The 21,947-nt window shown below is 38.5% G+C and overlaps 1 protein-coding gene across 3 annotated transcripts in view; it reads left to right on the forward strand.

The window, feature by feature from the left end:
• Positions 1 to 21,947, forward strand: part of Klhl23 (kelch like family member 23) — a 61,965-nt gene that overhangs the window by 26,636 nt on the left and 13,382 nt on the right. For 2 of the 3 annotated variants that reach the window (XM_048812447.1, XM_015479293.2), the window contains 3 exons: positions 604 to 1,818; positions 5,699 to 5,851; positions 13,602 to 15,669. In XM_048812447.1, coding sequence (XP_048668404.1) covers positions 606 to 1,818; positions 5,699 to 5,851; positions 13,602 to 13,912 — 1,677 coding nt within the window. In that variant the 5' untranslated portion in view covers positions 604 to 605 and the 3' untranslated portion in view covers positions 13,913 to 15,669. Of the gene's footprint in view, positions 1 to 603; positions 1,819 to 5,698; positions 5,852 to 13,601; positions 15,670 to 21,947 lie in introns of those variants that run through there. The other variant, XM_048812448.1, reaches the window with a different exon arrangement.

The following is a 21,947-nucleotide window of genomic DNA, read 5'->3' on the forward strand; positions in this document are numbered from 1 at the left end:
CCCGGGGCCCAGGCGCCAGGCGCGCGGAAACCCCTGCGGCGGGCGCCGGGAAGGGGCACAGGCTGGAGGCTCTGTCCCCGGGCCGCGCCGCTTTCCTTCTGTCTTTCCCTAAGCAAAAAAAACTCAGGATTTCCCTTTTCTTAGATTTCGTTTCCTCTCACATCCCTTCTGTGGCATCTCGATGTGATTTGAAAGGGAGACGGCGCTAGGGAAAAAGGTTGAATTGGGGCCGGGCCGAGCCGAGTCGGCCAGGGTCCGGCGGCAAATGAAGTGACCGTCGGACACCTAGCGAGTGTCATCTCCCTAGGGACCGCCAGCCTCAAACAGATTGCAAGCGTGAATGGGGTAGTAAATCAGTATTTCTTCCCAAATGAACTAAAGAATCCGGGGACCTCATTTCCGGCTCCAAGCTACCCTGAAATTAAATGGACCACCACATAAATTATGAAACAGTCCATCCACCTTTTGCATACATTACTTAGAGATGCTGAACTTAGTCTAGATTTGGAGTATATCCGATACTAATTCAATTCTAGTGATTGTAATAGCATTGATTATTTGTGCAAAATGAAAACATGTTTATTATTTCATGTTTTTTTGCAGCCATGGCTCTAAAAGGACAAGAAGATTATATTTATCTTTTCAAGGATTCATCTCATCCAGTGGATTTTCTGGATGCATTCAGAACATTTTACTTGGATGGATTATTTACTGATATTACCCTTCAGTGCCCTTCAGGCATAATCTTTCATTGTCACCGAGCTGTTTTAGCTGCTTGCAGCAATTATTTTAAGGCAATGTTCACAGCTGACATGAAAGAAAAATTTAAAAATAAAATAAAACTCTCTGGCATCCACCATGATATTCTGGAAGGCCTTGTAAATTATGCATACACTTCCCAAATTGAAATAACTAAAAGAAATGTTCAAAGCCTGCTTGAGGCAGCAGATCTGCTACAGTTCCTTTCAGTAAAGAAGGCTTGTGAGCAGTTTTTGGTAAGGCACCTGGATATTGATAACTGTATTGGAATGCACTCCTTTGCAGAATTTCATGTGTGTCCAGAACTAGAGAAAGAATCTCGAAGAATTCTGTGTTCCAGGTTTAAGGAAGTATGGCAACAAGAAGAATTTCTGGAAATCAGCCTTGAAAAGTTTCTATTTATCTTGTCCAGAAAGAATCTCAGTGTTTGGAAAGAAGAAGCTATCATAGAGCCAGTTATTAAGTGGACTGCTCATGACGTAGAAAACCGAATTGAATGCCTATATAATCTACTAAGCTATATCAACATAGATATAGATCCAGTGTATTTAAAGACAGCATTAGGCCTTCAGAGAAGCTGCCTACTAACAGAAAATAAGATACGTTCTCTTATATACAATGCCTTGAATCCCATGCATAAAGAGATTTCTCAGAGGTCTACAGCCACAATGTATATTATTGGAGGCTATTACTGGCATCCTTTATCAGAGGTGCACATATGGGATCCTTTGACAAATGTTTGGATTCAAGGGGCAGAAATACCAGATTATACCAGGGAGAGCTACGGTGTTACAAGTTTGGGACCCAACATTTATGTAACTGGAGGCTACAGGACAGATAACATAGAAGCTCTTGATACAGTGTGGATCTATAACAGTGAAGGTGATGAATGGACAGAAGGTTTGCCAATGCTCAATGCTAGGTATTACCACTGTGCAGTCACTTTGGGTGGCTGTGTCTATGCTCTAGGTGGTTACAGAAAAGGGGCACCAGCAGAAGAGGCGGAGTTCTATGACCCACTAAAAGAGAAATGGATTCCTATTGCAAACATGATTAAAGGTAAATGTGAATTTTGTTTATCCTATATTTTTTTAGGTACTTGGGATTAGGCCAGAAGTCATTTCTCTTTCAAGTAACTTTAAAAAGATTATCACTTTGGGTGGGGCAACGTGGCATATCCTGTAATCCCCACAGCTCTGGAGGCATCATGAGTTCAGAGCCAACATCGAGGCACTAAGCAACTTAGTGAGACCCTGTCTCTAAATAAAATACAAAATAGGGCTGGGGATGTGGCTCAGTGGTCGAATGTCCCTGAGTTCAATCCCCGGTACTAAAAAAAAAAAAAAAAGATTATCACTTTGGGATGTTCTCCAAGAACTACAGTGGATTATACAGATAATGTTGCACAGAATGTTCCAGATGAAAACATAGCCCCCAACTTGTCTGGAATTCATGCTACTCAGGCTAGAAAAGAAATATCAGGGAATAGAAATATAAGGAAACGTATAGCCATTTTACTAACTCTACATCCTTTCTCTAGATCTTTCTTCAAGTCTTAAGAATTTATATCTAAGTCGAAGGCTAAATGAAGAGACAGACCTGAGTAGTTTTATTGATTTGTCTTTAGAAATTTTTTTTTGTAGTTCTGTATGGACAGCATACCTTTATTTTATTTATTTTTATGCAATGTTAAGGATCAAACCCAGTGCCTCACACATGCTAGTTAAGCACTCTATCACTGAGCTACAGCCCCAGTCTTATTGAATTGTCTTTTAATTTTTTTAGTTGACCTTGAAATCAGACACTTTTCAGTTCTGTGTTTTAATATTTGACTTTTTTATTCTCTCAAAATATACTGATAATTTCTTAAAAGGCCCTTCCTTAAAACCTTAGAAGGTTTGTGCCCTATAGGATTTAACTAGTATATTCTCCTAGTTTGATGCAGGCTTGTCTCAGAATAAAAGAAAGAGGCAGAGGGTTGGGGGTATAGCTTAGTGGTAGAGCACTTTCCTAGTGTGGGTGAGGCCGTGGGTTCAATTCCCAGTACTCAAAAAAAAAAAAAAAAAAAAAAAAAAAAAAAANNNNAAAAAAAAAAAAAAAAAAAAAAAAAAGGAGAGAGAAATTCAGCACACTCCTCTTCATGTGGCCCACAGAGCCAAGTACACTACTGGGTCTGAGTATCTGTCGGATAAATTGTATTTTATTTTCGGGTGTGTTTGGGAATGTATTAGCTCTACTTCTCTCCCACTGGGGGAGAAAAGTTAAATTGAAATCTTATTTCATTACATTTATTCATTGGTTCTCGCGAGTTGTCCAAAAACATCTGGTAGGTTGTTACTAAGTTTGTGATATTTTGTCCCAAATGTTTCTTCCCAGGCCTTTCTGTTTCTTTTTTGACACTAGTGAGGGTATGGGAATTTGACCTGGTCTGGAAATCTGACCTTGTATGATCCTTGGATGACAAGCAGGAAGCCTGAGAGCAGAATGGTCTTGTAATCAGGCACACTGCTTCTGAAGCTAAATTGCCTGGGTCTAAACCTGGACTTTCTACTCACTGGTGAGGCTCAGACAAATTGTTCGGTTTCTCTCTGCCCTGGTTTTGCCATCTGTATGATATCATCTTAGGATATCATCTTAGCTTGGGGGTCTTTGAGAGGATTAAATGAATTGATATTTGAGAAGCGCCTAGAACAGTGTCTGGTGCAGATTGACCCTCAGTAAATGTTATGCCTGCTTATCATGAATGTCATTGTGGAAGAATATGTTTTGACAGGGCAAAAATAACTTTTGCATGAAATCAGGACCAGGTATGCTCACAGGTGCCGCAATAGCTCATAGGATGGGAGAAGCTAGCTTAAATGTGTTGCAATCAGCTGCTGATTTTTGGCTTTGCCTAAGCTTGAGCATCACTTAATGATATGAGTGTGGTTCTGAATGTCCTGACTCCTCTCTTACAAAAGAAACAAGAAACTTTCCACATATTTTAGTGGCGATTGTAAACCCAAAGCTGAAATCCAAATATTTCAGCTTCTATTTTTTAATGATGAAATAACAATTTTAAGAATTTTATACTTGGACTGTATTGAGTTAATGGTCGAAGTTTATATTATATTACCTTACTGAAATTTTTAAAAATTATATTTGAAACAGTGTTTGCTGAGAGGACAATGCTGCAGTAGATTATTTACTATTAAAAAAAAAGACATATGTGTTTTTTTTTTTCTTGGCCTTGAGTGGAATGGGAGACCCAGTGCCCCCAAATCACCCCCACCTGCCAGATCGGTCTGAAATTTTAGAGATTTATTTTTTCAACTTGAAGTTTTTATTCTTGTTTATGTTCATTCAACCCAGAGCAGGTAACACTCACCCACTTATATGCAGTTTTGACAGATTCTTTTCTGATGAGTAGACTCATACTAAAATTTTAGTTTTCCATATTTCTATGGGAAGGATAACATTATTTTTCCCAGATGATTTTATAGTCATGGAGTAAACTAGTAGCTTCCCCTGAATGAGAGCTTAATTTGGGTCAGGATAAATTTCAAATTCATTTCCTTTTTTGGTTTAGGGATGTGAAATACAGAGAAGAAATAAACATTTGGTTATGTAGGAACTCCTAAGTCTTTCTTTTTCATCATAACTACCCGGTTTATAAGCCTACTTTCATTTTGAAGTAGAAATGAACAAGGAGATTAAACTGTACTTGGTACATAACAGTGCTAGTTAAAAGTTGGTTAGAAGATCAAACTGACATTTGCAACTAAAATGGGCCTCATCATCTTTATTCCTCTTTTCTTCCCCCCACTGAACCAGTTTCCTCCTCCTCCTAACCTGTGTGTGGGGGGGGAGCGGGGAGTACTGGGAATTGAACTCCAGGAGAACCACTCGGGATTGAACTACTGAGCTACATACCCAGTCCATTTTATTTTTTATTTTGAGACAGGGTCTCACTAAGTTGTTGAGGCCGGCCTCAAACTTGTAATTTTCCCGCCTCAGCCTGCCAAATTGCTGGGATTACAGTAATGTGGCAGCACACCTCACTTCTCCATACTTTTCTGTGATATTAAGGACTCCTAGTTTTCCCAGTTCAGGATCTCTTTTTTTTTTTTAAACTTTAGTATTTATAATTATTTATTTATTTTTAGTTCTCGGCGGACACAACATCTTTGTTTGTATGTGGTGCTGAGGATCGAACCCAGGCCGCACGCATGCCAGGCGAGCGCGCTACCGCTTGAGCCACATCCCCAGCCCCCAGTTCAGGATCTCATAATCAGTCTGCTTTGTCTTGGACTCAAGGCCTGTGTGTCTGACCTGTCTCTTGCCTCCATCTCTAAGCCCCCTTTTAAATCAGGGCCTCAGTACTTCTCACCTGGATCAGCACCTACATCTTTCTGACTCCTGTCTTCCTTTTTAGTCCCTCCTGTCCTCTGTTTAAAAAGCTTATATCAGGGTGCTTTGCCTGTGGCTTCAACTCACAATGCCAGCCATAATTCCCATGTGACAACCCTTGAAGTACCACCTGTCATAGTCAAACTGGGCTATTTGACATGCCTAGTAAGCCTTTATGCTTGGAATGGCTTCTTCTCACCTCTGCTTGCCAAAGCCCTACTTACCAAAGCCAAGGTCAAATGCCACTACCTCCTGCTATGATTTTCTTAGTCAAAAGCAATGTCTCCTTGCTCTCACATTCACGTTAGTTTGTCTCTTTTTTATGGCACCTTTACCATTTCATAACTATGTTCTAATTATTTGTCTCATCCTCTCTTAAAGAGCATCAGAGCCTTCCTATTTCATTTTTTTATCCCTCATAGCAATTAGCACATTGCCCTGCATCTGTCATTAGTAATAGCAAAATAAATAAATAAATAAATTTACTTAGTATTTATTGCAAAAGAGGATGAACAGTTGATCTAAAGGTTTGATTTTAATTGACACACAGGTGTGGGAAATGCTACTGCTTGTGTCTTACATGAAGTCATCTATGTCATTGGAGGCCACTGTGGCTACAGAGGAAGCTGTACCTATGACAAGGTCCAGAGCTACAATTCAGATATCAATGAATGGAGCCTCATCACCTCCAGTCCACACCCAGGTAACAAAGTACTGTCTTCAAATAGTGCATGTCCTGGTGCAGTTTATCAGCACAAGGGATGGCTAAGAGTGGGCTAGAAATAGAAAGTGCTAATTTTATCATACACTACACATGGGTATAATTTTAAAGCACAGAGAATTCATAATCCATCTAACAGTAGTCATGATTATATTCTGATTAAATCACATCTAAAAATATTTTCCTTGATGTGTTTATATAACACATTTTAAGGCTGTGTGGTTGAAAGTGGTAGATTTCTTTTTAATTTTCTTTACTTACATTCTTTCTTGTGTTTCTTTTCTTTGTTACATGCTTTTGTTTATTTATTACATGCACTATATAAAGCATACTTTTTATAGACAATTAAAAAGCATTAGTTTGTCCATCAAATAGTCAAAAAGATTAAAGTTCAGCAAGAGATTGTTGTTATCCTCTTTTTAAAGCATGTCCTTTCTGGATTTCAGTTACTGTTCAGCACTCATTCCTGTGATATGCAGCGTGTCTGCCATAAGGAATGGCCTGCCTTCTGTGATGGCTTTTTTTTTTTTAATATGTGTATATATTTTTAATTGTAGTTGGACACAATATCTTTATTTTATTTATTTATTTTTATGTGGTGCTGAGGATTGAACCCAATGCCTCGCATGTGGTAGGTGAGCACTCTACTGCTGAGCCACAGCCCCAGCCCCTCTATGATGCTTTTAATCTTTGACCGTTTTGTAAAAGAGCTCAGGAGGAGCATAATTTTAGCTGGGCTGGGAGCACAGCTCATTGGCAGAACACATGCTGAGCATTGTGAGGCCCTGGGTTCAATGCCCAGCCCCAGAAATAACAAATTTTAGCCTATTCTAGTTGTACTGTGTGTTTAAATTTTTTTTCATTAGGCAAAATTCATATCACATTATCATATTACTTTGAATCATTTTCCATAGAGCATCCGGCTTTCATGTGGATTGCTAGAGAGAGCAATTAAAATCTACAAGCCTAGCAGGAAGAAAAGATTAACATTAAACAGATACATGAGGTGGGAGGGAAAAGGAGAGAAAAGGGAAATTGCATGGTAATGGAGGGAGATCCTCATTGTTATACAAAATTACATATAAGAGGTTGTGAGGGGAATGGGAAAATAAACAAGGAGAGAAATGAATTACAGTAGATGGGGTAGCGAGAGAAGATGGGAGGGGAGGGGAGGGGAGATAGTAGAGGATAGGAAAGGTAGCAGAATACAACAGTTACTAATAGGGCATTATGTAAAAATGTAGATGTGTAACCGACATGATTCTGCAATCTGTATTTGGGGCAAAATTGGGAGTTCAAAACCCACCTGAATCGAATGTATGAAATATGATATGTCAAGAGCTTTGTAATGTTTTGAACAACCAATAAAAAAAAAAAAAAGATCAAAGTGCAGGATCAAAAAAAAAATCTACAAGCTTGAATCATCTGAGAATAAGAGTAAATAGCTAATCCTCTTGAGTACATACTATAGATCAGATACTGGCTAAGCATCTTACTTGTAATATTATCTTAAATTCTCATTGTGATTCTATGAGTAGGTATCATTTATCACTATTTTACATATTTGGAAATGGAGGTTTAGAATGAATAAGTAGCTTGGCCAGAGTCAAATTTGAAATTGGTGGGCCTGAATACACTTGATGATCTAATTCCATAACCTGTTTCATAATCGATAAGAGAGCAGATTCTCGATTTCTACCTGTACAGCTACTCCCACTGCACACATTATCTGTCTCATCTCATGGTTCAGGTGGAGCACACCTAAATCTGGTGCTGCAGCTCCATATGCTGCAGGTTGTACCTACGAAGAAACCGCAGCTGTAGGATGCCCTGGCTCTGAAGACATCGTGGAATATGTAGACTTCTGTCTTCTAGCAGTTCAGATTCATCATCCTAGGCTCACCACCACTTTTCTTTCTTCTTTCCTCTCTCTCTCTCTTTCCTCCCTCCCTCTCTTTCTTTCTTTCTGTAGTACTGGTAATTTAACCCATGAGTCCTTTACCACTGAGCTACATTCTCTCCCAGCCCCTTCTTAAAAATTTATTTATTATTTTGAGATAAGTTGCCAAGGCTGGCCTCCAACTTGCTAACCTCCTGCTTCAGACTCCTAAGCTACTGAGATTATAGGCATATGCCACCACATCCAGTTCCCCACCACTTTGTTTTCCTGGTATGACCAAAGAAATTATGAAAATTAATAGTAATAGGTTACATTGAATTATAGCTAATACTTCCATACTCAGTAAAATGTGCCAGGCACTTAACTGTTCCAATAATTTTATATGTATTAATCTGTTTGTATTTATCAGCCTCACGTTACTATAATGAAATACCTAATCAACTTGTATGAAAAAAGGTTTACTTAGCCCATAGTTTAGAGGTTCAAATCCTAGATTGGGTAGCCCATTGATTTGTCCTCTGATGAGAGCAATGGAATGACAATGGCAGGACTAGCCAGGGTTCCAAAATCCCTTACAGGGGCATGACTCCATTGACCTGACGACCTTCATAAGACCCAACTTTTTAAAGGTCCACAGTACCTTGCACTGTGTCCACCCTGCAGACCAAGTCTGTATATATAGTTCTTTGGGGGAATACTACCCATATTCAAACCATTGTACTATTTAAACCTCACAATAATCTTGTGAGCTAGGTAGGTACTGTTATTTCACAGGCCACTAAGGCACAGAGACATTGCCCCTGTTAGCCAGGTAATGCTTGTTAGAGGTGAAGTTCAGTCCAGCAGTTTGGCTTGTAACCCATGTACTGTACTTAACTATTATCTCATTTGAACCTCATAACAAGTTGCATATAGTCTGTTAGCCACTTGAAAAAGAATCAAAGGCTATGTGACTTAAACCTAGTATTAGAAGCCATGGAAAAATTTCAATCCAAAATTATTAAATTACATTTTGTAAATCACTAGGAACATAGAATTCCTCCTGTAACATTTTGGTGCATACTGAACTCTTTCCTGATAAAATGTAAAAAACCAGATATCAAAAATTAGCGCTTTGCATGATACGTTCTGTGCTTAAAAATATTTTTGAACTGGCTTATTACCAGAATTTAAAATTTAAATTTATATAAAAATCATGATTTCTGGCCTTTAGAAAAATTGGAAGATCTGACAACTGAACAGTGCTCTTTCCTGGCAGTAATCGCTGGAGCTGGGTAATAGCTGTTCTTGTTAGCTGAGGCTTGTGTCCTTCTCCATTTCATCCCAGTCCCTCCACTTCTGGTCACATCTCAGACCCAGGAGGCCTATGCTGTTGCTTTTTTCTTAGCCCACACATGCTTCATCAGTTAGTCCTGTAAGCTCCTGAAGGCATTTGCATCTGCATCCATTGAATTATGGCAAGGTATGCCTCTTACACACACTCCAGGAATACCTCCAAGGAAGGTGAAGTGTCCGTTTTGAGCTTGCCATATGTAGAGAGATTGCTTAGATGGGGAGGAAATGACTACTAGTGTTATTTTTAAAAGGTAATATAAATATTATCTTTTATCTTAATCCCTTTAATGAGTTAATTTTGTATAATTGAAAAACTTGGGACCATAACTTCATTAAATTCAGGATAACATTGAGACCCTCCATTGGGAAAGGTAGAATTCTAATAATTATGTAAAACTCAGAGATGATTAAGTACTAATCTCTACTGCCACAGGAACTCAGAATCTAGTAGCAAGTAAACATTTAACAGTAATACAGGATAATCTTTAGCAAGTTCTATACAAAGAAGTGCTATTGAAATTGAGAACTTGAGTCTAATTAAGGGAAATCTGGCAATCTGCAACTGCTCCCCAGGGGTAGGTATTTCTTTTTTTTTTTTTAATATTTAGTTTTAGGTGGACACAATATCTTTATTTTTATGTGGTGCTGAGGATCGAACCCAGTGCCTCACACATGCTAGGTGAGCACTCCACCAGTAAGCCACAACCCCCCCAACCCTCCCCCCCCCCGTAGGTATTTTTAAGTTATGCCTTAAAAATGGCCACTATTAAGGGTGGTGGTTTCTGAGGAACCTCCCCCACTCTTGCTGCCCTGCAGGATGTCAATTGAGTGAAGGAAGGCCAAAGGGAAAGTTTCAGGTGTATTCCATTACTTGGGAGTAGACAAGAACAAATGGAATGGTGATGGCAGAATAGAAGACAGGATGGGAGAGTTCAGTTCAGAGGGCTTTGAGGGGCAGTTTGGAGAATTCTAAAAATGTAGAACTATCAAAGTATTCAGAGCAAAAGAATGATGTGGTTCTTGGTTATTTGTTTTTTGTGATTCTGGGGATCAAATGCAAAGACTTGTACCTTCTAAACTTGTGCTCTATACTGACATCCTCAGCTCTCATTTTAGAAAGAGAACCCCTTTTAAGATACATTGGGGGGCTGGGGCTATGGCTCAGCAGTAGCGCACTTGTCTGGCATGCGTGAGGCACTGGGTTTGATTGTCAGCACCACAGATAAATAAATAAATAAACAGATGTGAATCAACAACTTATTAAAAAAACATACATTGGGAGAAAGATAGTGGACAGGGAAATATGCTAACATTAATATGTAATAAACCAGGTGAGAAATACTGAAAGTTTGAAGAAATGGTAGGCAGAAAAGAGGGGCAAATATGAGGATTGTTAGAGATTCAACAGCTGATTGCTTCCTTGGATGACTGGATCTGGAGAGAAAAAGAGTTGACAGTGATCTCAGGGTCTGTGGCCAGTTGCCTGGGAGGATCCAGAGTATCAATGGAGGAGCCAATAGAGAGGGAGAAGAGGGGAGATGGTGAGCTCCATTTGCAGTGTAGGGTTGTAGAGCTAGTTGGATAACTCAGAAGGACTGTCCAGCAATGGGGGTGGGGAAGGGAGATGTGTATTTGCACATCCTTCCTCTTAAGAGGAAGGATGTGGCTGGATGTTGAGATCTGGGAATTGTTTGCTTGGATGATTCCAGTGGATGTGAGCATGAATGAAGTGCCTCACAGGGCAAGACCAACAAGATAGCTATGGGCAGAATTTTGGGAACTAGCTTTGAATTAGGGGATGATCTGAGAAAGAAGGCATGAAAAACAGGAAGAAAGAAGCAATACATAACAAAGAAGAAGCACCTGTGGCAGAGAGTTCTCTCCTGGCTTTGCCATTTTTTGACCCTTCTAACCTTGAACAAGTAGCTCAGGATTTTGGCCTTACTTTCCAGTAAAATTAGGAAGTTAGGCTCCATAAGCTTTACAGATCCTTTCAGTGAGAACATCCTTAGGAAAAAAATTTAAACCAGTTCAATTGGATGTTGTGGTTGTCTCTGATTCCCTGTGTCCTTTTGTTCATATCACTCAATTAACACTAGATACAGACTGCCATGTATTTATGGGTAATATTTGTGCCCAAACACTTGGAACCATTACAGATGGTGTCATTTCCATGAAATTGTTCACTCATTTATTCACTCATCCATTTATCTTAACAGATAGTTGCTGAATATTTCCTATATTCTGTGATATATTCTGTGTCAGGAGCACAATAAACAAGACACAGTCCTTTGCCCCCAGCAGCTCAGACAAATTGACAAAAAAAAAAAAAAAAAGGCAGTTATAGCTTAGGAGGAAAAAGTTCCATTGACAATAACAATACTGTGTTGTATTTAGGTAACAGAGAAAAAAACTCAGAGGAATCATTTTATTTTAAACATTTTTTACTGTTATGGGAAGATTAAGATATATCTATTAATAAGATTACCAGTCGAGGATTTTTGTGGTAAGCTTGAGTAACTTAAGAAAAGCCTAGTAAACTCACCGTGGAATCACTTATACCAACTAACCCACCAATTTTCTTTTTTCTTTTTTTTTTTTTTTTGTACTGGGTATTTAAGCCAGGGGTGCTTTACCACCAGCCCTTTTTATTTTTTATTTTGAGATAGGGTCTCCCTATGCTTTAGGCCTTGCTAAGTTCCTAAGGCTGGCCTTGAAATTGCAATCCTACTGTTTTAGCCTCCCAAGCTGCGGGGATTATAGGTGTGTCACTGCACTTGGCCCCCTATCGTTAATTTTTATAATCATTCATAATGGAATGATAAATATAATTTATGTAAACAATGTTTCACGGGTACTTGAAACAACTAAATCCTCTAAGAATTCTACATGTATTTAATTAGAACAAGTGAGTTTTTAAGAATCATTTTGTTAGATATCAGAAACTTGAACAGTATGTACAGTCAAAGAAAACTATCTGTCTTCTGAAATATTCCTTAGCCTTCAGAACCTAGATAGCAAGAACTTTACTTATAAGGCATTATCTTCCATTCTGTTGTGTGTGTTTGATTTATTTTTTTTTTTTTAGAATTTAACCTTTATTTTATTTATTTGATTTTATGTGGTGCTGAGGATCAAACCCAGTGCCTCACATGTACCAGGCGAGCACTTTACCACTGAGCTACAACCCCAGCCTCATTATCTTCCATTCTTGAAGAAGAACTCATATTTCTATTTGTACATTCTTTCTAAAGAGGGGCTTACCTGTAAGCTTTTCACAGTATGTGGGCATGCATTGGAGTATAAGAGGGTACAAGTTATAATTTTTTCATTGATCGAGCAGACATGTATTGAATCCTTAAAAGTATCAGACATTTGTCCTTCTCCAACTGTTAATGGAGTAGTGGGTAGGACAGATCCCCTACACTGCTTGAAAGAGGAGAGACAGTGAACAGGAATCATACCAATTGATGAGAAGTGCTATGGGGAGAATTAAGATATGATGAAATATAATAGGGGCTGTGGTGCACACCTGTAATTCCAGTGACTCAGAAGGCTAAGGTGGGAGGATCAGCCTGCTAAAGCTGGCTTAGCAAGGCGCTCTGCACCTTAGGGAGACCCTGTCTCAAAATAAAAAATAATAAGCTGGGTGTGGTGATCTATGCCTATAATCCCAGAGGCTTGGGAGGCTAAAGCAGGAGGATCACAGGTTCAAAGCCAGCAACTTAGTGAGACCATGTCTCTAAATATAAATATAAAAAAGGGCTAGGGATGTAACTCAGCGGTTAAGCTACCTGGGTTTGATCCCATGCCAAAAAAAAAAAAAAAAAAGAATGGCCCAAGGGATGATGGGTAGAGACGGGAACAGGTCATCTGAATCAGATGGCAGGAATTGGATTTTAAGTTTTTGTTTTAGTCAGCTTTTTTTGCTGTTGCCACCAAAAGATCTGACAAGAACAATTTTAGAGGAGAAAAAGTTTATTTGTTGCCCACTGCTTCAGAGGTCTCAGTCTATAAGCAGCTGATTCTATTGCTCTGCCCAAGGTGAAGCAGAACATTATAATAGAAAAGTGTGGTGGAAGAAGGCAGCTCAGGCACCAGGAAGTAGAGTGTTCTGCTCTCCAGAGATAGATTATATACCCCCAAAAGTATACCCCAGTATATGACGCACCTCCTCCAACTACTCTCTACCTGCCTACAGTTACCACTCAGGTAATCCCTAGCAGGCTGATTAGGCACTGATTAGGTCAAGGCTCTCATAATCCAATCATTTCACCTCTAAGCTCTCTTGAATTGTCTCACACATGAGCTTTTGGGGGACACCTCATCTAAACCATAACAGCTTTAGTGTGCAGTAGTTTGTGTCAGAATCAAAATATCACCAATGCTCTATTTGTGTGTGATAAATTGTACAGGATTATTATGTCACCATACCATGGTAACTCATTTATTTGTTATTCTAATAAAAAATTGCTCTTTTCTTTTGCCTTTTAAAAGAATATGGATTGTGCTCAGTTCCATTTGAAAATAAGCTCTATCTAGTCGGTGGACAGACTACAATCACAGAGTGCTATGATCCAGAGCAAAATGAATGGAGAGAAATAGCTCCCATGATGGAGAGGAGGATGGAGTGTGGTGCCGTCATCATGAATGGATGTATTTATGTCACTGGAGGATACTCCTACTCGAAGGGAACATATCTTCAGAGCATTGAGAAATATGATCCAGATCTTAATAAGTGGGAAATAGTGGGTAATCTTCCAAGTGCCATGCGGTCTCATGGGTGTGTTTGTGTGTATAATGTCTGATTAGATCTGCCAGAATTAACCAAGTAATCACTCTTTGGAGGTGTAGTAAAAAGAATGCAGATTTTGGAGTCTCTTACTTGTTACTGTGGTCTGGCATGTGATAAGAGATTGGTAAATTTTAATTCCTGATTGTATTCTCAAACCCAGTATTTTATGGTCAAGAAAAAACTTACATAAATATACAGATGAATCAGTAGGGTTAACCCCTATAATCTGTGCTTTTCAAAGGTAGTATGGAATATTTGACACTTGGTAAAGAACCTTTACATTGAATCTTTATCTCCTGGTAGCATCAGCACTGGGTGTAGGTAGAAATCATTCTTTATACTGAAATATGTCTTAAGAGCCTATGAAATCACAGGTAGTGTATCTTAAGGATTTTGTTTAGCTAGCAGGAATTTGAAATTTGAAGAGGGAATCTTCTCTACCTCTACAAAATCAACAGGTAAAAAATAATTTCCCTTTAGAATTATATAGAATGGGGACTGATTTTAGTTTTTTTCCTCTGTAGTGTATATAATTTATTGTTAGTATTCTTTATTTACTGACTATCAGAGATATACAAAGTACTGTGCAAAAGATTATAACTGTTCAGAGTTTACAAACTAAAATTAAAAGAAGAGCAAGTCTGAAAATTTGTAGAGAAAATAGTCAAATATTTGCTGATGCTGAAGGCTATTTTTAATGTTCAGCTTTGATGTAAATTGCTAGTTAAGGGGTCTGTAAGCATGTTGGGAAATCCTTTTTTAAGTATAGATACTTTTCTGCATATAAAGTTGAACTTCAGAACCAGAAAGTGTGTAGATCAGTTGTGATATAGTAGAAAATACATTGAGGAGAAGAAATTTGCATTCATTTTCTAGCTGTCATTAACTGGGTTTTGTGACTTGAGTCCCTGACCTATGCACACTGGCACTGATGGTTACAGATGTGTCTAGAAACAGATACCCTTAAGCCTTGAAGCTAGAGAGAAGGCCAGGGTGACTGAAGCCTCCCAGAAACACTTTTGTCTATCTTCCCTTGTGCCTGTAGCAGGGTCCCTCCTATACCTGCCGTAACTTGAGATGAGCTAGGAAGCACCACTTAAGTTAATTCATAAAAACTTTTAGTTATTTGTGAGACCATCTATTCCATACACTCCTTTTTTTTTTTAAAGAGAGTAATTGTTTTTCACTTTTAATACTGAAGTTTAAAACTACTTCTCATTAAAAAAAAAAAACAGACAGACTTTTGGACAGTCACTGTTTAGTTCATTCATTTCAGATGACATTTTACATAGATGCAACCCTTTGGTTGCATTGGGAATGCAATGTGGTACTACATAGCAAGGACCATAAAAATGACTGTATTCCTTGCTCCATAAATTCTATTTACAGATTTTTAAACTAAAGAATTATACAAGAAAAAGTAAATGCATGAAGATATTTGTGTCTGCATTATTTGTAATAGCAAAAATGAAAAAAAAATCTACATGTCAAAGAGAAAGTCAGCTAATAAAATAATGAAGTATACTGATATGAAAACAATTATTTGAAAGACTGTAGAAACGTGGGCATGTCTATGATGTGATAAGTAAAATAAGCACAATACAAAACAGTATGTACAATCTGTGGCTGTGAAGTCTATGCATGTGGAAGGTAATATGCAAAATAAATTCATTGTGTTACTGTGAGGAGATATGGAATGATTTTTAATTTATTTAAAATTTTTCTTTAGTATTACTTTGCATTTTCAATAAAAATAAATGAATCACTGTCTACATGGTTAAGACTGCTTGAATTTGGGCCAATTGGGTTGAAGGACAGTCTGAATTAGTGAAACAACTTAATTATAGACTATTTCAATCTATAATTGAATTCTAGACCATTTTCTTGCTCTCAAGAACATTTAGTAATTAATGCTTACTAGTAATATGTTGCCCAATTGTGTTTTAGAGACAGATGAGAACAGTTGCAGTCACCTCCACCTCCTTACCTAGGTTCTGTAAAATTCTAAATCAACAACTCCAACCTTCTCACAGAATTCTTTCTTGAATGTTTCAGCTTCTTCCAATAAAACTCCCATTGTCATATTCAGAAAATTTATAATTTATGGATGCATAATAGGTCTCTTGGACAGGTTTGAGATCATGGGCCACGTCTTTTTCTTTAGTGTTCTCAAGGTCCAGCCATTTCATATACACATCCAGTATGGTTTTTTGTTGTTTTTTTTTAAATGCCAGGGATTGAACCCAGGGGCGCTTAACCACTGACCCACACCAATAGCCCTTTTTATTTTCTGTTTTGAAACAGTATCACTAAGTTGCTTAGGACCTCAGTAAGTTTCTGAGGCTGGCTTTGAACTTGTGATCCTTCTGCTTCAGCCTCTCAAGGTACAGGGGACCATAGATGTGTGTCACCACACCTGGCCCTAGTATATTTTTTTGAAGGGTAAAAGAATAGTTATTTTTACACAAGAGCATTCTGGGGGTGATTGAAGCATCTTGAAAATAGATGCTTTGTGAGGATGCTTTGTGATCTGAGGCATTTAACTTGAGCTTCTAAAAACATTCCTTTTTGCTATTGATTTGTATGCCGAACAGAGGATTAAGGAAGGTACACAAATTCCTGTGAGTTATCTCAAGTTTCAGATTACTGCAGTATGAATGGAAAATATTTTACTGTATTTAAATTTAAAAGTATTGCTTTGGGAGGGCAGACACTTGTATAAAATAAAATTGTGGAGATGATTTTAAGCGTGACTTAATTAAGATGACTCTTAAGTATTCAAATTCTAAGAGTTGCTATTTCTCATGGGTTTTATTTTTAGCTGAAACTGAAAGAAAACATCTGGGGTGCTTGCTTAAAGGTATATTAATCTTTGTTTTCACATTCATGTAAGTGTATCTGTGTTATGAACTGAATGTGATCTCCCTTAATCCATATGTTGAAGCCCTCAGCCCCTTTCAAGGCTGTGTGTTGAGATAGGGCAAATACTTTATGGAAGTTCCTTTTTTAATATTTATTTTTTAGTTTTAGGTGGACACAATATCTTTATTTTATTTTTATGTGGTGCTAAGAATCGAACCCACTGCCTCACGCATGCTAGGCAAGCGTGCTACCTTGAGCCACATCCCTAGCCCCTGGAAGTTCTTAAAGTTAAATGAGGTCTTGAGGATAAGGCCTTCTTGGATCCAGCCTCCAGAACTGGGAGAAAATAAATGTCTGCTGCTTAAACAACCCAGCCTATGGTATTTTGTTATGGCAGCCTGAGCTGGATAAGGCAGCCTGCAAAGAAGACTGCCCTTTATCTGATGCCTTCAGGTGCCAGGTAACCCAGTAGTAGACAACCTGTTCCCAGGTTGTCTGTCCCCATCCTCCCCCATAACATATGCAGAGCAACCAAAAACACCTATTTTACCAGCCTGAAAATGTTTGATGTTCAATAATCCAGCTTCATTTCTTAGGTCACAGTACACACAGGTTGGAGTTTCTTTCCTCCCAAAGACCATGTCTGCTGATGCTTGAACTCCCTCCCCTTGTGATCCTTACCCTTGGACTGCTGTAGCTTCTCATCCTGAGGTTTGAGTGAAGAGAGTTATAGAGAAGCTATTGTGACTAGAAATGGGGATGATGTTGATATATCTTGCTTGTAGGCCTTACAGTTCCATCCCTGTGTTGTCCATAGTTTGGTCATGTGAACCAGTAGACCCTTTTATTGTTTTGAGTTGTGATTCTGTCTCTCACAACCAAAAAAGCACAAACATGTCAAACAAGCTGGGCTGGGGATGTAGCTCAGTGGTAAAGCACTTACCTAGCATTCATGAGATCCTGGGTTTGATCTCCAGCATTGCAAGAAATAAAGTGTACAATTCAATCATCTTTAGTAAATATAAAATTTAAAAAAACAAGGGATTTGTCCCTTGCTATAAACGTAAATATTTTTGAAGACTATATACATTTTCAAGCTATAACAAATTACCACAAACTTAGTCACTTAAAACAATGTAAGTTTAGGGGCTGGGGTTGAGGCTCAGAGGAAAAGGGCTCGCCCAGCATGCGTGAGGCACTGGGTTCGATCCTCAGCCCACATAAAAATATAAAGGTATTGTGTCCACCTACAACTAAAGAATAAATGTTTTTAAAAAACAATATAAGTTTATTATAGTTCTATAGGGTTGAAGTGGGGAATAGGTCTTGCTATGTGAGTATTAACAATCTTAACTATCTGCAACCTCCATGGCCCTTTGCCATGTAGCCTGACATATTCACAGGTTCAAGGAATTAGGACATGACATCTTTAGGGGGCCACTTTTCTGTCTGCCACAGATAATATATTAAGTCTTATCCTGAATTACAGTTCCAGATGGATGAATTTATCTTGTGCTTTTCTTTTTTTTAAAATATTTATTTATTTATTTATTAGGCATAGATGGACACAACGCCTTTATTTTTTTTTTATGTAGTGCTGAGAATCGAACCCGGGTCCCACCTGTGCTAGCGTAGCGCTCTACCGCTGAGCCACAATCCCAGCCCCTATCTTGTGCTTTTCTGAGAAGAGATTCTAACAGAAAGGAGAAAAATAAAAAATAAAAACAAAATATGAGGGATCCTGAGAACTGAAAGGTACTGAATAGGTTAAAAAAAAGGGGGGGGGGGCAGAAGAAAGAGAACAGTTTGACAGCTAGGAAGTAAAGCTCTATAAGAAAAGACTATTATTGGGCTGCGGTTGTGGCTCAGTGTAGAGTGCTCATCTAGCATGTGTTGAGGCCCTGGGTTCTATCCTCAGCATGACATAAAAATAAATAAATAAAATACAGGTATTGTGTCCATCTACAATTAAAATTTTTTAAAGGCAAGAATATTATTTTTATAAAACTGTATCACTACTGAAAAAGCTTCATTAATTATCACAATATCACAGTAGTAAAGAACATAACTTACTAATGTTGCATATTTGAAGGGCTCAATATGAAATTCCATATGTGAGAGATATTTATTTATTTATTTATTTATTTTAGATGGACACACTGTCTTTATTTAATTATTTTTTTTATGTGGTGCTGAGAATCGAACCCAGTGCCTCGTACATGCTAGGCAAGCATTCTACCACTGAGCCACAACTCCAACCCTTATTTATTTATTTTTGTGGTACTGGAGATTGAACTCAGGGGGACACTTAATCACTGAGACACATCCCCAGCCCTATTTTGTACTTTATATTTAGAGACAGGGTCTCATTGAGTTGCTTAGCACCTCACTGTTGCAGAGGCTGGCTTTGAACTCACGATCCTCCTATCTCAGCCTTTTGAACCGCTGGGATTATAGGCAATAAATAGAGCATCACATAACTAATAATCCTCAGTAAAATCAGGGATACATAAATTACAAAAATACAAGAAAAAAATAACGAATTTCACATTGTAATAATTAATATAAAATTTGTAATGAAACTCTTCATGAAAACCAGGGACATTATCATAGTTTCTGAGTCTGAGTTTCAGTGCTATGTTGAAATTGTATGTCATGAGCTCTTAACTCTTTAGCCCTCTGAATTAAAACAATATTCTCTTTGGGGTTTCACTAGGATAGTGCTGAGCTTTGCTAAATCTCTGGTGAGTATCATAGCTTCTAGTTCGTGACATCCTGAGACTATTCTGGATTAACCTAGGAAGAGTCACTGTAAATTGCACCTTGATGTATATACAGGATTGCCAGCATTTCAACTTCTACCTTGAAATTCAAACATGACCACAAGGTTGTATACCTACAAGTGCCTGCAGAAATTCTTATTAGAAATCTGAAATTACCAGTGCTGTATAAATCAATCTTCCTAGAATACAGCCAGTTATTTATTATCCTCCACCCCAACCTATACTGACCAACATTTATGAGGCCAACTGGCCTGTATAATCTGTGAACACTTAGCAGAGCCTTTCAGATGTGAAATATATATTTCATTAGGAAGTCCACAGATAAATTCTATTTCTTGGACAATCCATTTATACAAAGTGGTATTTCTGGTTTCCCAGAAGGGTATTTCTGACAGCCCTTTTCTATTCCTTTAACTTTTTCCTCCTCCCACTTCCTCATTGTGGAAATGAGTCACACTTTCTTCCCAGTTGAGAGATTATAGGATCTTACAGACATTTGAGTATTTGGTTTGATGTTTTAAAAGATCTTTACCAATAAATATTATACAAATACAAATATCCATGTGAAACAAATATACTGCTTAATACGTTATTAAAAGGTAAAACTCATTTGCAGCTGACATCCTTGTTAGGAGAAAAGACCTTGCCCACCACCCCAGACACCCTCCATGAGCGTCCCCAACTTTCTATAGTCATATTTTCATTTTCCCCCTGAATATTATTACCTGTATTACTACTTTCCTGTGTTGCAAAAAAATTACTACAAACTGATGGCTTAAGACAACAGAAATTTATTCTTTCAGAGTTCTGGGGGCAGAGGTCTGGAATCAAGGTGCCAGCAGGCCTGCACTGTTGGAGGCTCTAGAAGAACCCATTCTTCTCCAGCTTCTGATGGCTGGCAACCGCATTCCTTAACTTGTCGCCACATCAGGCTACATCATCCTGGGGCATTTTCTTTTTGTGTCAAATTTCCCTTTGCCTAACACTTATAAGGACACTTATCTTTCAATTTAGGGCCAACTGGATAATCCAGGATGATTTTCTCATCTCAAGATCCTTAACTTAATTACATCCTAATTTAAGATAACATTCATAGGTTCCAGGGGGTGGGAACAGCAAGGGGGGTACTACTCAACTCTCTATACCACCCATGTGTAATCCCTAAACACTATTAATTAGCTTTGCTTTGTTTTATATTTTAGCCTTTTTATTCTATACTTCCTATCCATCTCTTATCTTCTCTCTCTCTCTTTTTTTTTTTAACACCTAGCAATGGATTTTTGAAGAAGTAGGATCATATATCTTACTTGCCCACCATTTTTTTCATTACATTCCTTTTGTGTAGTTTAGCATGTTCCTCTGTCCTCTGCATTTTTATAGGTTCAAAGGTCTAAAGACCTATTCAGATTCAAGTTTGATTTTTGTTGTTGTTAAGACTGTTATGTAGGTGGTGATTGTGTGTTTGTCGAAAGACACTGCTTTTAGTGGCCATAGATGCTCAATACCTAGATGTGGGAAGCCATTCTCGCACGTGATTGGGCACCTCCCTGATTGGGTGTGAGGTTCTGGCCAAACTGTGTCAGAGCTTATTCCCACCCTCTCCAGGTGCGAGAGCCTGTCCGTGTGGGGGTGTGACTGACTGTTGATCCTGAGACCAATCACTGACCCTGACCTTGGAATGCTGCCCCCCTCGACCTTCATTGGATGGAATTTTCCCCTGAATTTCTTGTTCCCCAATAAAAGGCCACTCCCTGGCGTGTTCTCTCTCTCTCTCTCTCTCTCTCTCTCTCTCTCTCTCTCTCCCCCTCCCTCTCCCCCTCTCCCCCCTCTCCCCTTTCTCCCCCTCTCTCCCTCTCTCCCTCTCTCCCTCACTCCCTCTCTCCCCCTCTCCCCCTCTCCCCCTCTCTCCCTCTCTCTCCCTCTCTCCCTCTCTCCCTCTCTCTCTCCTGCTAGTCCTGAGTAAGCCTTGCTGCCCCACCTGGTGGTTCAAGGCAACCAGCGTGCTAGTCGCGTGGTGGACCTAGATCCTTAATTCATTACAGAATGCAAAAATGGTGATTTCCAATGCTCTCTGCTCTTCTTGGTGTATTTGCTGAAATACTTGTATAAAAAGAAAATTTCCCTCATTTACTTAATGTTTTCCCAGAGACATAATTTGTGTAGGAAATGCAGGATAAAGGCTTGAATCTTGCCTTTGTTTTTTAGTTTGATAAATAAACCTTATAGGATGCTATAGACTTATTAGATTTATTGTTTTTTTTTTTTGTGGGTTGTTCAAAACATTACAAATTTCTTGACATATCATATTCCACACTTTGATTCAAGTGGGTTATGAACTCCCACCTTCACCCCATACACAGATTGCAGAATCACATCAGTTACACATCCATTGATTTACAAATT

The sequence above is a fragment of the Marmota marmota genome, unplaced genomic scaffold (assembly GCF_001458135.2).
Source record: "Marmota marmota marmota unplaced genomic scaffold, marMar, whole genome shotgun sequence".
Taxonomy (NCBI): Eukaryota; Metazoa; Chordata; class Mammalia; order Rodentia; family Sciuridae; genus Marmota; species Marmota marmota.